At 33.4% G+C, this 16944-nt stretch overlaps 1 protein-coding gene across 2 annotated transcripts in view; it reads right to left on the bottom strand.

Annotated features, from left to right (window-relative positions):
• The window catches only part of LOC136026297 (nipped-B-like protein B), a 173710-nt gene that overhangs the window by 115250 nt on the left and 41516 nt on the right, over nt 1-16944 (bottom strand). The window contains exons 8-10 of one of the 2 annotated variants that reach the window (XM_065702710.1): nt 15388-15578; nt 12716-12947; nt 526-761 (exon numbers count right to left, since the gene is read on the bottom strand). In XM_065702710.1, the coding sequence (XP_065558782.1) occupies nt 526-761; nt 12716-12947; nt 15388-15578 (659 nt within the window). The remainder of the gene's footprint in view (nt 1-525; nt 762-12715; nt 12948-15387; nt 15579-16944) is intronic. The other variant, XM_065702711.1, reaches the window with a different exon arrangement.

The following is a 16944-nucleotide window of genomic DNA, read 5'->3' as shown; positions in this document are numbered from 1 at the left end:
ATGGGTGATTCCAACCAACGTTGACATCTTCTTAATGATTTACATACCGCTGATCAAGAAAATCAGCTTGGCATCAACAATTAAACCCAAGTCACGCTCTTGAAAGCTAGGCGTACGTTTCTCAAAGGAGTTTGTAAGTTATGTTTACTCTTGCAGGGCCTATTTGTACGAGGCGAATTTTTGTGGCATTAGTTTTCATCAACCATGTTGCCATCCACTTTCCACTTTCTTCAGGTCCTTTTGTAGATTGCTCTAATCTTCCAGTATGCAAATAACCCAAAATGGCTTTGTGTTACCCACTCCCCTCCAAGGCGTTAGCATGCAGTTATATGTCCACATTTTTCGGCACATTGGACGATTTTGTCGGTACATCCTTTATTTCCCCCCCCCCACAAAAAAAAATAACTCAAAATCCTAGCTTCGCCCCTACCCCACGGCTTTATTGGAGTAGATCTTTTGTAATTAGAGAAAAAGCATCATAGAAAAAAAATATTGAGCATTAAGCGGTAAGAAGATTGTACATACGGTAGTTACTAATCTCAGCGCCGCGAGTTGAAGCTCCGAGACATTTTCAACAAAGAAGGGTGCCACTCCCATCACAGATAGTTGTAATACTGCTGTATCAGTAAGTGTTTGAATATTTAAAAGTTCAGATAACATCACAACAATGTCACAAGACTTATTATACAACACTATAACAGATTTGTCCCGCACTTCACGAGCGTGTGCTCGCTTCTTCTTTGCACTCCCCAAGAAAGATTCTGAAAAATAAAATATGCTTATCAGTAACAATAGTAGTCACTAAAGTATCAAGGTTATTGGATATGAAATCAAATTTTCTGAATTGGTCGAATGGAAATTTATTCTTGCGCGTTGTTCCGATCTAAAAAAAAAGAAATTCAAGGAAAATTCACCCAACCCAGAAATCCCCCCACCCTGTGAAAAACACCTTCGTGGAAAATTTCCTTCCCCCACCTCGCACGACGGAAAATTCCCCCAGCCAGGGGAAAATTCTCCCTGGAAAATTTTACCCACATGTAAAATAGAGATCGTATTTCCAAATTTAAATACATTTGAAAAATTAAATTAGCATTAATAACCTACCTGTCGGGCATTGTTGGACGATTAACATGCTGGAAATATGAAAAATTTGAACGGAAGCAATTGAAAAGAATTGGGACTCAGGGGTCTCAAATTTCAGTCAGTGCAAAAAGAATTAAGATAGCCTTCAGGGGGGGGATAAAACCTGAACCCTTAGCAAGAGTGTTCTCAACAACTTCTTAGAAATTACAGGTAATGAGATGAATAGTGTAGTAATGCAGACAGGACAAACATTAGCATAAACACATTCAACATTCGATTTTACATATAGATATAAATATTTAAAGATTAGAAAAAACATGGAATTTAATTTTTCAAGAAAAACAACTCCATATGCTGCGGTGAGTTTTCGCATCCCAAATAGCGGGTTTGACATTAGGATTGACCAGATTTTAGATATGGCTTTAGATTTGGCATTTGACTTTCATATTGACAGGTTGAATTGTGAAGTAGCAAATGACGTTGCAAGAAAGAGTCAGGATAATGGCAAGGAATATCAATGAAATAATTTTAAGCTTGCTAGAACAGAAAGGGTCTTGTATCAAAACTCACAGGTCACAGATTAAGAGGAAAGATAACCGTAATCACATATTTGAAAGTTGTCGAAAATGACTCACAAACTTAAGAAATATATGTTACGAAAGTACAAACAAGTGGCTGAATTGAAGAAAACGAATTAAAAACTAAAACGCTTCTCAAGTGAAGGAATTCAATTTAATTATTCAGTGTACTATCAAGCGTTCTAAGAGCGACTAAAACAAACTCTAAGGGAGAATTAAAAGATATTTTTTCCCAAACACTCACACCTTGTAAAAACATATTTTAAATATTAGAGCATAAAAATTATCCATGTTTGCAATTTTTTTTGAAAACAAAATTTTTAGAGTGCATTCTAAACTTTACAATTACAATCGATATAATGGGTGGCTACCAATATAACACCATGGGTTACCGACAAGCGGGGACAGGGGGGCATGGCCCCCTGGAAATTTGGGACTATGAAGTAATTATAAGGAAACCAAAGGAAAAAGAGCAGAATAGAGAAAAACCATGGAAAAATGTGTGTTGCCCCATTGTTGGCTACCAGCCAATACATTTTGACCCTTAATAAGGAAAATTTAAGTTCTGCTTTGTGACTGAGTGACCCCTTTCCAGTTTTCCACAACATGTTTTCTATACAATTTGGTGGAGTAAAGCAAAATAAAGTAGATAACTATCCTTGTCAATAACGGAGTGTTAGACCATAACTATTGATAACATTCAATAAAAAAAAATCATTTTTTTATGGTGATCCTAAATATATATTTGATTATTAGTAATTAGTGCAGTTATTAGTACACAAGAAATTTCGTATAATTACAGAAAACACAAGGAAAAAAACTTAATAAGGGGCAATTTCGGTAAAAAAAAAATAAAAATATGCCGCCAATTTTTGCTTGCATTGCTTGCATTACAATAGTACCCATCAGCTGATACATGAAGCCACTATAATCAAAAATATTTCTCCTGAACGGAATGCTAGGAATTTTTGTATTTTCCCCTGAACGGATACGTTTTTTTTTTTTTTTTTTTGTTCTTTGTTACCATATCTTTTTTTCCAGGAGTGATTTTATTTATCTAGTTGTCACTTTGAAAAAGATTTAATTTTTTACAGTCATGAAGTATAAAGGTGTCGAATATATTAGTTTTTGGCATTCAAAATAAGATTAAAAATATTTAATTAAAAATGTTTATTTGATTTTCTTAATTTTAGTTTTAATATTTTATTTTGAACAAACTACTTTGAGAATGCGTTACTTTTTTATAAACAGTTGAGTCTAAAGAGATGAAATATTTTGGTGTTTGATAACGAAGTTCAAAAGTGTCGATATTGTTAAAAGATATCCGTATAACGCTTTGGCATCAAACAGTTCGTGGTAACGAACTGTAGTAAGGAGCGACCCGGCTCAATAGTAACCAAAACTCTAAAAAATTGAATTTTGATATCAATAGCTACATCAAAAGAATCGCATTTTAATGCTGATTTTAAATATATAAGTTTCATCAAGTTTAGTCTTACCGATCAAAAGTTACGACCCTGAGAAAATTTGCCTTATTTAGGAAAATAGGGGAAAACACCCCCTAAAAGTCGTAGGATCTTAACAAAAATGACACCATCAGATTCAGCGTATCAGAGAACCATACTGTGGAAGTTTCAAGCTCCCCAGGGGTCATCGTATCGACCAAGTGGTCCTATAATGTCGCAAGAGGGCTCATTCTAACGGAAATGAAAAGTTCTAGTGCCCTTCTTAAGTGACCAAAAAAAATGGAGGGCATCTAGGCCCCCTCCCACGCTCATTTTTTTCCCAAAGTCAACGGATCAAAATTTTGAGATAGCCATTTTGTTCAGCATAGTCGAAAATCATAATAACTATGTCTTTGGGGATGACTCACTCCCCCACAATCCCTGGGGGAGGGGCTGCAAGTTAAAAACTTTGACCATTGTTTACATATAGTAATGGTTATTGGGAAGTGTACAGACGTTTTCAGGGGGATTTTATTTTGTTTGGGGGTGGGGCTGAGGAGAGGGGGCTATGTTGGAGGATCTTTCTTTGGAGGAATCTGTCATGGGGGAAGAAAAATTCAATGACAAGGGCGCAGGATTCTCTAGCATTACTATAAGAAAACAATGAAAAATAAACATGAAAACGTTTTTTCAAATGAAAGGAAGAAGTAGCATTGAAACTTAAAACGAACAGAGATTATTACGCATATGAGGGGTTCTAAAAATACTTTAGCATAAAGAGCAAGGTATTTAGGAGGAGATAAATACCTTGCTCTTTATGCTAAAGTATTTTTAGTAATTTCAACTATTTATTCTACGGCCTTTCTGATTCAGGGGTCATTCTTAAAGAATTGGGACAAAACTTACGATTTAGTGTAAAGAGCGAGGTATTAACGAGGGTACAAACCCCCTCGTATACATAATAAAAATATAAGGTTATGAAAGTTTGTTACGTAAGTTAATTCTTAAGTTACGTATTTTTTTTACTAATAAAAACGTTCGTTGAAAATTAAAAGTTCTAGTTGCCTTTTTAAGTAACCGAAAAATTGGAGGGCAACTAGGCCTCCTTCTCCGCCCCTCATTTCTCAAAATCGTCTGATCAAAACTAAGAGAAAGCCATTTAGCCGAAAAAAGAATTAATATACAAATTTCATTTTAATAATTTATGTGCGGAGAGCCAAAACCAAACATGCATTAATTCAAAAACGTTCAGAAATTAAATAAAAAAACAAACAATTTTTTTAGCTAAAAGTAAGGAGCGACATTAAAACTTAAAACGAACAGAAATTACTCCGTATATGAAATGAGCTGTCCCCTCCGCAATCCATCGCTCTTTACGCTAAAGTTTGACTCAATTCTACTTTTTAAAACAATTTAAAGCTTTAGCGTAAAGAGCGAGGGATTGTGGAGGGGACAACTCATTTCATATACGGAGTAATTTCTGTTCGTTTTAAGTTTTAATTTCGCTCCTTACTTTCAGCTAAAAAAATTTTTTTTTTTTTATTTAATTGCTCAACAGAACTGAATGCTGGGAGTTATTATCTTAGTTTTTGCAAGTAGGCTATTGCTTTGTGTATTTTTTTGTGATTAATCTCTTTTCTTCATTTTCATGTACTTTTACTTTAATTGACACACTTTTTCCAGTGCCTTTACAAAAATGCCTGTTTCTAAGCTTGATAATAAAAAAAAAGAAGTTTTTTCAACTGAAAGTAAGGAGCAACATTAAAACTTAAAACAAACAGAAACTATTACGTATATGAGGGGGGTTAAAAGTAAAGATCACCATCTAGTTTGATTTATAAGTACCATCTAGATTTATGAATATGAATTTTGAAAAAGGGGAAGTGCCTGAAAAAGTGAATTTTTAAAGTGATTTTAGAAAAAACATTAAATAAACCACTGTAAAAAAAGGTGGCAAGAGTGAGTGTCGTAATTACCGAGGCATTAGTCTGGTCTCTGTAGCTAGCAAATTACTCAGTAATATGATACTTTTTAGACTGAGATTTGCTGTAGACAAAGTTTCAAGAAAGGAACAGGGCGGTTTTAGAAAAGGTAGAGAATGTGCCGACCAAGTTTTCACTTTTAGGTTAATAATTGAGAAGTCCCTTCGTTGTCCAACACCTTTGGTCTTCAGTTTTATAGATTACGAACAAGCGTTCAATTCTATTGGTAGAAGAGCTTTAGCAAAGGTCTTATCCTTATATGGTATACCAGGCAAATACATTTTAAGACATAAGTGATTAAAACATAAGTGGTATAAAGACAAAGTGATTTGTGCTATGTACGAGAATAATACTGCTGCGGCTCAGGTAGGAGATGAGGTTAGCAACTGGTTTTGTATTGAATCGGGAGTTAAGCAGGGTTGTCTTCTATCCCCCTTTATATGAATCATTTTTATGGACTTCGTCTTAAGGAGCACAGGAAAGGCAATTGGAGATCACGGAATCAAATGGAGAAGAAAAAAAATTCTCCTGGACTTAGATTATCTTGATGATTCAAAGATATTAGATGAAAGTGTGAGCAAAATGAACGAATTTTTAGAGGGTTTAGAGGGCTTAGAAGACTAAGTCACTAAGGCTAGAAATAAGTGAAGATGAAAAGGTGACGTTGGGTGAAGAAAAGATTGATCAGGTCGGCAGCTTCACTTACCTTGGTAGCATTATTAGTAAAAACGGTTGGAGCAGTGAAGATGTTAAAAGTAGAATAGCTAAGGCTCAGGGTGTTTTTTTCCAGTTAAAAAAAAGTTTGGAAGAATAGGAAGATAAGTCAGTAAACCAAGATTACAATATAGGAAGCTACAATGATGACAGGGGTCAAATATGGCTCTGAAGCATGGGCGCTCCGAAAAGCAGATGAAAATTTACTAGATGTTTTCCAGAGAAATTGACAACGGATTGTTCTGGGTACCCGGCTAACTGACCATATTTCAAACAGTAGGTTGTACGAAAAATGCGGTTCAATCCCGCTTTCTAGGGCTACAATGAAAGAAATCTTGAAATGGCTAGACCACGTTCTGCGGATGAAGGATGACAGATTGCCAAAGATTGTCCTTTTTGGCCAACCGTCTGGGGCTACACGTAAAGCAGGTCATCCTCGTCTAGGGTGGGAGGATGTCATAAATAAAGATTTAAAGGAAATGGGAACTTACTGGGAGAGTGTAAAGAGGGAGGCCTTGAATTGATTAGGTTGGAGGAGGAGGAGCGTAGCTGTGTTGGCCTCAGGCGGCTTAGTGTTGCAGTGAGTTGTTAGTAGTAGTAGTAGTTGCCCCCCTCCTCAACACCTCGCTCTTCACGCTACAGATTTCTGGCACTTTAAAACAAGTTACTAAGTGTTCTAATTAAACGACCTTTGTGTTTCAGGAGTGGTTTTTAAAGCATTGGGACAAAATTAAATTTTAGCGTCAGGAGCGAGGTAAAGAGAAGGGTGGAATCCCCCTGGTATGCGTAATAATCTATGCTTGTTTTAAGTTTTAATGTTGCTCCTTACTTTCAGTTGAATTTTTGTTTTATTTAAATTTAATTTCTGATCGTTTTTCAAATAACGCCAGGATACCTGGCTCCATCTTCACAGAAAAATCCCCTCCCCACAGAACTATCCTCTGGGCAATTCAAATTTATCCTGGATAATCACCCTTAGCATCTACACTCCTAAAATTGAATTGGTAAAGAGAAATTAAGACATATAGATATTTAGTATAGGAATTCTGACAAATTCACCTAGTGTAAAACTTCCCTCTTGAAAAGTTTCCCTCTTCATGAAAAATTCTCCCCGTGCAAAATCCTCCCCACAGAAAATTCGTCACACCATACCTACCAGAAAATTAGATGCATACTTCCCGATAGAAAATAAACAATGGGTAAATTTCATAGCTTAAAAATCTTTCCCCAGGGGATTTAGGGGTTATTTTATCTCTAAAAACATAGTTACTGGGCCTTTTAATTACGCTGAAGGAAAAAGCTATCTCAAAATTTTGATCCGACCTCATCATCCAATGTGTCCGCATAGAATGTTACAGGACAGACATCAGAAGGTTTATGAGAGCACATCGAATAAAACTATGTGAAGAATTACTGGGAGGAGCATTAATGGAAGAACAATCGGTTGAAAGTATAAATTTAGTTTGTGAATTTTTTAGATTGATTGGTAGAAAAAGGACGTTTTAAAACTTCTCGAAGCGACTTGTGAAATTCCAATTGTGGAAGTGCACGAACCCTAAGGTGTTAAAACACAGATCTTTTGGCGATTCACTTCAATCACTTCATGAGCTTGAAAGCTCTAAAGCAGGGTTCTTTGCTACGTTGAATCCGATGGTGTGATTTTCATTAAAATTCTATAGCTCGGAAGGGGGTCTTTCTCCTCTTTTTCGAGAATCAGACAAATTTTCTCAGGCTCGTAGCTCTTGATGGGTAAGACTAAACTTAATGAAACTTGTATGTTTAGAATCAACATAATAAGCTAATTCTTTTGATATATCTATTGGCATCAAAATTAAAGTTTCGATTACTATTGAGCCGGGTGGCTCCTTACAGTTCGTTACCACGAGCTGTTTGATTTATCCATTAAAATCCTAATAGAGATTATATAAATCGTTTTTTTTCTGCGTTACCAAAAGGATTGTATTCATAAAACTTTAAAGTTTCATAAAATGTAATTAAATAACTTTGAAAACCACCCTGCCTTTCCATTACGAAAATATAACAGTTCAAAATAGGAATGAAACCTTTTAATTGAAAGTGAAACATGTATAAATTTTTTTTACTGGATATTTCGAACACATATACAGTGTCCATCATCAGCAGTAAAACTAAGACATTAACAAAAAACAAACACAATTTATACCCAATAAACTAGTTACACATAGTTTATTGCTCTTATTTTTTTCAATGCAACAGCGGAAGCAAATCTCCTTAACCTTTTCGGTTCCAGTTCATTAGATTTATCTGACATATCAGGTGGACAGAGGTCAAAGCTCTTAGGTGAAACAAGATTTACTTTATTTGACCTCAGTAAATTATCATAAATTGAATTCAATCCAAATTCACCTATATCTCTGTTTATGGAATTATTCTTGAACATAATTTTTTTTTAATTTTGATTGTTTCCCTGAAAATTTGCTTTAAACCTTGGTCCCTAGAAATCAAAGAAACATTTTCAAACAAAATGAACTGATTTGGATAATTAAAAATATGTTCCGAAGATCCGACGTGAAATCTTCAGGTTTGGTATTTTCCTTTAAAGACGATGAAATAGAATTATGATGTTGTAGCAATCTCATTTTTAAATTCTGGTTAGTACGTCCACATAAGAGCTTCCATAAGTACATGGGATTTTATAAACCCCACTTTGTTGCTCTACGGAAGTCCGATCTTTTCCAGAATTTAAAAAACTAGCCAAAGTATTACCACCTCTTAAAGCTACCTTTAAACCATTATTTTGTAAAATTCTATTAAGTTTTTCACTCAGCCTAGGAACATATGGTAAAGAACAAAAAACATCTTTATTTTCTGTTATTTCTAGGATATCGTTGAAAATTCTAGAAATTTTTTTTCCTTCTTTTCGAAAGTCTCGATAATGGTTACTTATTAAAATTTCTTTTAACAACAATAATTCCTCCTCAATAAATTTTGGAAAACAAATTCTAAAAATACGGTCAGTTAAGTTGAAGTATAACCAATTTTTACTTGATGAGCGTGACCGGAGAAGAACGACAAAAATCTATTGTTGTTAGTCGGTTTCCTGTAAAAGTTAAAAATCCAGACTATTTTCATTTCTTAAAAGAAAAACATCCAGAAAAGGAAGTTTCTTATCCTCTTCTAATTCTATTGTAAATTTTAAATCATCTCCTCAAAAATTAAAGATGTTCTAAAAAACCTTTTAATTCCTTCTCCCCATAAATCCATATATCTCCCCCAAAATTTGTGTTTAAAAAAATTTGAATCTAACGCTATCGTTTCAGTATTTTCTACAAAACAATTTGCTAATAAAGGACTTAAAGGAGCCCCCATGGGTAAACCATTTACTTGTTCGAAAAAAAAAACCTAAATTGAAAAAAAAATAAGAGAACGTATTGCACAACCTAACTAAACTCATAATTACACCGACTTCCAAAACTGTTTTACCACTAATTAAGTCTAAATTTCTAAATATCTTTCTTTCAAGAAGAATTTTTGTGGCTTTTAAATCAATATTCGTATACATTGATATTATGTCGGAAATTGAGATTATAGAATTTGAAGAAATTTCCACTTCTTATAGTTTTTTCACAAGTTCTGGCGAATTCTTAATGTAAGAAATTTGTTTTGACATGAGTGGTTTACATAATGATACTAACCACTTGCTAAGAGCAATTGTAGGTGACTTTGTACTTGCAACAATTGGTCGTAAAGGCAGGTTTCGCTTATGTATCTTTGGAAGTCAATATAATTTAGGGCACAAAGAACTTCTTGGTAAACATTTGTAGTAAAGTTGAGGTGTAATCTTCCCTTTTTCCTTCAAACTCTTTAAATCGTTCTTGAACTTTTTTGTGTACGAGTCTGTCGGGTCAAAAGAAATTATTTTTTACGTTTTTTCATCTTTTAGTAAAACGTTTAATTTTGAATCATAGTCCTTGGTTACCACTCCATTACCACTAAAGTGTTACCCTTCTCTGCTTTTGTAATAATAATAGATTCATCCCTTCTTAAATTATTAAGAATCTTTATGTCTTTGATAGAATTGTTAGGGATTTCTGGTTTTAAAGCAAACTTTGACAGGGTTTTCACTGTAGAGGCTCTTACTAGGCTAACATCTTTGATTAGGATGGGGTTTCTGTGTTAAGGTCCTTGATGAAAAATTAACTACACCTGGTCCAAAATATATATCAGATAAATCTAATGAACCGGAACCGAAAAGGTCAAGGAGATTTGCTTCCGTTGTTGCATTGAAAAAAATAAGAACAATAAAATATATTTAATTAGCTTATTGGGTATAAATTTTGTTTGTTTTTATTTATGTCTTTTAGTTTTACTGCTGATGATGGATACTGTGTATGTGTTCGAAATGTGCAGTTAAAAAATTTTATATTTGTTTCACTGTCAATTAAAAGGTTTCATCCGTATTTTGAACTGTTATATTTTTATGTAATTAAATAGAAAAAGCTTTTCAACTAAAGTAAGGAGCAAGTTTGAAACTTAAAAAAAAATTTAAATTACTCTGTAGGGGGACAACCCCCTTCTCAACACCTTGCTCATTAAACAGAAGTTTTTTAGTGCTTTGAAAATTCTTATCTCTCCAATTGCAAATTTTCTTTCAAAATTTGGCAAGAGCCAAACGTCACAGAAAAGAGTAAGGAGCTAAGGAGGAGACATCCCCCTTCATATAAAGAATAATTTGTTCAAATAGCTTTCAAATCTGTTCCTTGCTTTCATCTGAAAAGCCCTTTTTTTATTTAATTTCTTATTTGTTTTTCAACCATGCCCAGGCTTAACCAAGATATAATTTGAGGTACTAGTCCCTTAAACCCCTGATTAATTCCTTTTAAAATGTGTAAATAATAATTGTGCGTTGATAAAGTGCAATATCGATTTTGGTTAAAAGTTAACAGTTAAAAGTGCAATATCGATTTTGGATAAAATTTCAATACATTTAAAAGATTAGCGGTGAATAGTCGTTTTGGTAAAAAGTCCTTGTTAATATTACAACTGAAGAATTTTGGTTGGATGAAAAGGAGTATTATTTTTTGTATGGATGAAATTCTGTGAGACTTTTGGTCTTCTACGTAACTGAAGCCATCACAACCTCTACAATACGATTTTCTTTATACATAAGATGCATTTCTTTAATTACATTAAAGTACGTCATATAAATAAAAAAAGAAAATAACACCATTTAAAATTGCTGAAAACTAAGTTCCTAGCAGTATTTGCAATCCCCAAGAAATTTCCTGGCGGGATGATGATGACCTGCCTTTCCTTTTCCACCTCTGTGCTGGTAGATATGGAAATGTAACATTTTAGCTGTATAGAGAAACAATTTAATTAATTCCTACTCCCAGCCTACTTGTTTCAACATTTATCTGAAACCTCATGAAAAGTAAGCAGTTGGTCCATTAAAATACACTTTATAGGAATCTACCCTACCCCACCTAAACAATGACTCCCCCCCCCCCTCATTATAGCTGAGACGCAATTACAGATTACCAAACGTAGTCTAATTTCATTACAAATAAAGCAAATCAACTTAGTTGAATCCAGTACTGCCACCGTGTGGCATTAATTCTTTTGCAACTGGGAAGCCTAAAATATAGTTATTGACACTTTTAAATCAATTATCTCATCAGAATTTCAAATTAATTGCAAATTCGTCCTCTTCAGGGTAAAGTCGTAGTTTGGTGCCCTAAAATAACAAGAAAACAAGACTTTCCCCTGACGCAATCTGTATGGTCACTTAAAAAAAAGCTTTAAATTTACATTTAAATGAGCTCCTTCTCAATTATCTTGGACCTGCGGTTTGATACAATCACCCCTGGGAATAAAAACAAATAAACATGCATCGACGATGTTTCTTCTGAAAAAAAAAGTACGAAATTCCATTAAAGAATGGAGCTTGAAACCTCTATGATTGGGTTCTCTGATATGAAGAGTCTAATACAGATTTTCAATAAGATCGCTTTCCTTTTTGGTGTTTCCCCTTTTTCCAAAAATCAGGCAAATTTTCTCAGATTTTTGGTTTTGGATGGGTAACAATAAAATGAAAGAATTTTGTATATTTAGAATCAAAATAAAACACAAATACTGCCAGCATAGTAATTGTCATGAGAATTCAATTTTCAGTTTAGCTGAATATTGGCCCAAGTCACTTTTTACTCCAAGTTTTTTAATCCCAAACTTTTTGATAAAATTCTCTTGTAACAAAAAAAAATATATGAACCTGTTCATTTTATTTAGTTGAATAGGACAATGAAAAGAAAGAATGTTAATTTGACAGCTGGATAGTAAGTTTAAATTCTGCTTTTTTTCACTATTCTATTTTTTTAATGTCTGAATATATAAGGGATTTCAGTTTGAGGGGGAGAGTTGTTCAGTTATGAAAGAGATATATTTTACATGGCCGTTACAAAATCAAAAAGTGGTATCTATGCAGGCAGGATGTTTTTTTAACATATCTACTCCTTCTATAAACCATTCTAAAGTGTAGAAAATTGTATAAAGACGTCTACATCTGTTTTAATCTAAGGAAGCAATATCTCTTTCTGTAATTTTGGTTTGAGTTTGATTTAAAGGAATCCGTGTCGTTTAAAATATACTGTATTTTTTTCATTTTGCATACGATTTAATTGCTCTTTTTATTTGAGAGAGTTTTTCATGAAAGTATTTAAAATAAACTAATTCCTAAGAAAAAAAAATCCTGAAATATATTCCGTTACCTAACCACCACTGACCCTCACCTAACCATCCCCTCCCCCTGGAAAATTTTCTACGGGCGCCCTTGCATAACACCTTTATTATATAGTTCTTGAATAAATAAAACCAATATAAATAAAAATAGATAATATACACAAATAATATACCAATATAATAATCAATATGATACCTTTGGTTTTCCGCTCTTCAGCATAAACTGGGTCATAAGATGGAAAAATTGTGTTGGTTATCTGCCATTTTGCAAAAGAGATTATCCGATCAATGCATTCTTCCTGATAGACTTTTTTGGACATTTTAGACGAGGTCATAATATACAAACAGGTCAAACTAGCATCAGCTGCTCGGTGAATTCGCTCAAACGCTAGATCGGCCCATAGCTGGCGTTCATCTTCGTCTTCATCCTAAAACAAAACGCAAGACCGTTTATAAAATTTTTGAGATGGAGGAGGAGCATGCGTGGCTGTTTTGGTCTCAGGAGGTTTGTTGCTGCAGTGAGTCGATAGTAGTAGTACTATGATTGTAATAAAAGACGGTAGTATTTCTGTCTTTTTATAGAAGACGGTAATACTAGGTTCTAACAGCAGTTGAAATTCGATTCGGCTGCAGGATTTTACGTCGGCCGATAAGAAAGAAACGTTTTTTGTGGACAGCAATCTGTGGCAGGAGCATTTTTGTATCTTGAATGTTCATATCAGCCCTGATACTACTTATAGATATGAACAGGATTGTCAAAACCTTTGCCAGACCGAAGTGTCAAAATTAGCAAAAATTTAGCGTCCCTCCAAAATCTTGAAGCTCTAAAAATGCTGCTCATAAGACTTTATCTCAGTCTATAGCAACAATTGCAACATATTGGGCTAAAAATATGTGATGTTACTTCCGAAAACTAGGTAGAGCATGTGCGTTGAAGAGAGACAAAATTCCTTATCACTCCTCAAAAGAAAAAACTCAAAATTTTCGCATACTTATGATGCACCATTTAATACGGCGATATTTGTTATTTTGTCAGTAGTGCTGGTTCGGTCCTCTCTTACATCCGGGACAAAATCTTGATTAGCCTCCCCCCCTGTCTAAGTTTCATCATTTTCCTTTATGGTATTAACAAAATATTCATACATTAAAAAAAAATTCCATTTAATTAAATCTGATTTTCTTGCTTTATATGGGAAAAGATATCGAGAAAATAAAAATTTCGGATTCAGTTTGCTTATGCCTACTCCCAACCACGCTCTCTACTTTATTTTATAGAAATAGAATTACTAAAATGAAAAAAGTGATTGTAAATGTTACATTATTTATTTGAAATGTTGCGCCTCACAAAATTTCTGCGCCCAGGGCAAGTGCCCCCTCTGTTTTTCCTTCCTAAAACCACCTTTGTTTGTCAGCCGCCACTACTACCCCTAACCAAAATATATCCCTGTGTAGGTAAGTAAATTCATTATACATGTAAATAACTTTGGACGCTAAGCAAAGTTTATGGATGTACTCTTATATGTAACTGAAATACATAAAACTAAACTAAACCGTAACTAAATTATTTATTATTATTAGTACAAAAATATTATATATTATTGTCACTATTTTCAATTTAATATACTATTTATTATATTATATTATGTTTTATATTACAGATTTATAATATATTATTTACTAAATTTTATATTATTTATTAATCAATTGGTTAATAATATGATTATCATAATAATAATACGAGTAAATTATATATTAGTAAAAAAAATAATTCATTTAGTTTACCTAAACAACCTAAGGGTTAATTATCCTTGTCTACCTGCCCAGTTGACATAATAGGACACTTAACAGTAGGCCTATACTCAATATAGAACACTAAAGCTTTCAATCTTAAAGACACATAGCTAAAGTAAAGAATTAGTGAAGTCTTTTATTATTACGTCCTAAATCATGTAGTCTATGTGATTTATTATTTCTCTGTTTCCTGTTGTCTTTGCTTCCTCTAAAGGTTGCAAGTAATTCTGAACTAATCTGGCTTACCGAACCCGAACAATCGGATTCTATTTTCACTGCCCATTGTACTTTCGGTCCAGAATAAGTACTAGCTATTTACTTATCATCCCCCTATTTCATATAGTCCTTGCTTCCTCTAAAGGTTGTAACCGATATTTCTTTCACCAATATACATCAAAAAGAATAGATTCCTCCAATTTAACTCGTTTATGGAATTTGATGACACATATAACCCTGGAGATGTATAGCTTTTGAGCTTAGAGTAATGGTGCATTCTTTCCTCACAGAAAGGTCGTAACTGAGTTTATTTTCCTTCTCAAATATGTCATTTATAACCTTTAGGCGAAACCACGACAATATTCACTCTTTAAATAATTTCTTAGACCAAACTGCTTTTAATAATTAGAATTGAACTGAAGCAAAAGTAATCAAATCAATTTATTAGATTACTTAGTTTAATCAGTTGAACTACCTAAACTAAATTTAAATATAATCAAATTTAAAATGTGCACTTTATTTTTTGTTTTCAGTTGATTTTTGAATACGGAAACTATAAACCTTTAAGAAAAACCTTGGTATAATGTCCACTTTAGGATCATTTCAAATTCTCTTTTTTTATTCGTTTATTATTTTTATCAGAGCTACGAAAAAAAGTAATATTATTATTCTTATAAACTAATTATAATTTACAAAATTCTTAGTCTCATTTTAACCCTTAAAAAATAAATCTATCAATTAATTATTTGAAATTAATTATAAACTTATAATTATTTTATAGCATCGTTTTTATAAAATTAATATTCATATTATTTTATATTAGTATTATTAAGGCTATAAAAAAGAGAAAAGAAATCTTACTGGATCTGCAATCGGTGAAATTTTGCAACCATCTCGAATGTTCCTTTCCAGTATAGTCATGAGTTTGACTAGACGACCACTGGAAACAACATGTGTTGCATTCATGCTTTTCAATTTAGCAGCCTCTGAACACAAATCAGTCAATTGGGACTTGGACAGTAGAGCCTCGGCTGGAACTTGTGCATCATCTTCTGCCATTCAAATAAAAAATGAAAAGAAATGTACAAATAAAAGGGAAATTACAAAATACAAGGGAAACAATCGGAAAAAAACGAAATAGGGAAGTAATAAAAAGAAAAGATAAATATTTTCCTCCAAGAGAAGCAATACCAAACATGTCTGAAGTACAAAGGACATTAAAATCAAAGCACTTTTTGCCCCTTGGGCCTATTCATGAATGTAAATCGCGATTCTCTCAAGTTTTTCTTTTGGGAGTTTCAAAATTATGAATTTTGAAGCAGTACCATGTTTTTTTAGAGTTGGCACATTAAACCGTGAAAATAAATAAGCGAAGCTAATTAGTTAAATTTGATAATGATTTTCATATATAGAAATTCAGACATGAACAATCTTCCAAAGACAACTATACCTTCGAAGGGAAGCTATTCCTTCTTAATCATAATGTTGCTGATTTTTCACTCCTGTTTCCTGTATTTTTTAAATTTAGCGCCAACTACTACCAAAAAACAAAGCTACTTGAACTGAGGAGGTTATTTTTTATTTGCATAATGACTCCCTTAGAAAAAACGATAAATACGAGACCAGTTGTGAATATCACTTGTTAAAACAACATTACATATTCCAAGGCCCTCAGACAGTCATTGAATATTTATACCAGATAATATAGGTATGCTCTGTGCTCAGCATACACCAAGACAAAAGGAAGTGAAACAAAACACAATATAAATCCGCCAAAAAAGCAGCAAACATCCTGGAGACATCTTCCTCGATGAATACTACCTTTAGTACTACTATTGCTGCTGCTACTACTACGAATACTACTACTCATTGCAGAATCAAGCTGAGTGAGACCAAAATATTTGTGGACTCTCCTACACAATATCTGTTCAGAACTACATTCTTTGCTCTCTCGTATGAAATTCTCTTTTTATTTAGATCATATCGTGTGACCTTTTCCTACCCATTCGATCACGTGCTTGTCTTTTGGCCCTATATTGATTCACCCAGTAATATTGAATGCAATAACTAGCAAATAGAGAAAACGTACATTGCAATTTTTTGCAGAAAAATTCTGTTTTGTTTATCATATAAAATCAAAAGTTTGCGATTCAAAAAGTGCTCTTTTTAGCAGAGCTCTCTGCAATTTTCCCCTTTATCAAAGTAGCTTCCAAAACGAAAAAAAACATCCCTTTCTGGTTGCCAAATGGATAAAGTATTTTGCAACAGTTATGCAAAAGAACAAAACACAAAAAATCCATGTCCAAACAGCAGCAACGGGATTAGAGATGACTATGCCATAGCAGCAGTGTCATAGCCCCCTCCCCCTACATTCTGAAATCACCTCTTTTGACATATCCATTGTGAATTACATTTTCT

This window comes from Artemia franciscana, chromosome 4 (genome assembly GCF_032884065.1).
Source record: "Artemia franciscana chromosome 4, ASM3288406v1, whole genome shotgun sequence".
NCBI classification, from domain to species: Eukaryota; Metazoa; Arthropoda; class Branchiopoda; order Anostraca; family Artemiidae; genus Artemia; species Artemia franciscana.
The sequence above is the reverse complement of the archived record's forward strand: the minus strand, read 5'-3'. Positions and strand labels throughout refer to the sequence as shown.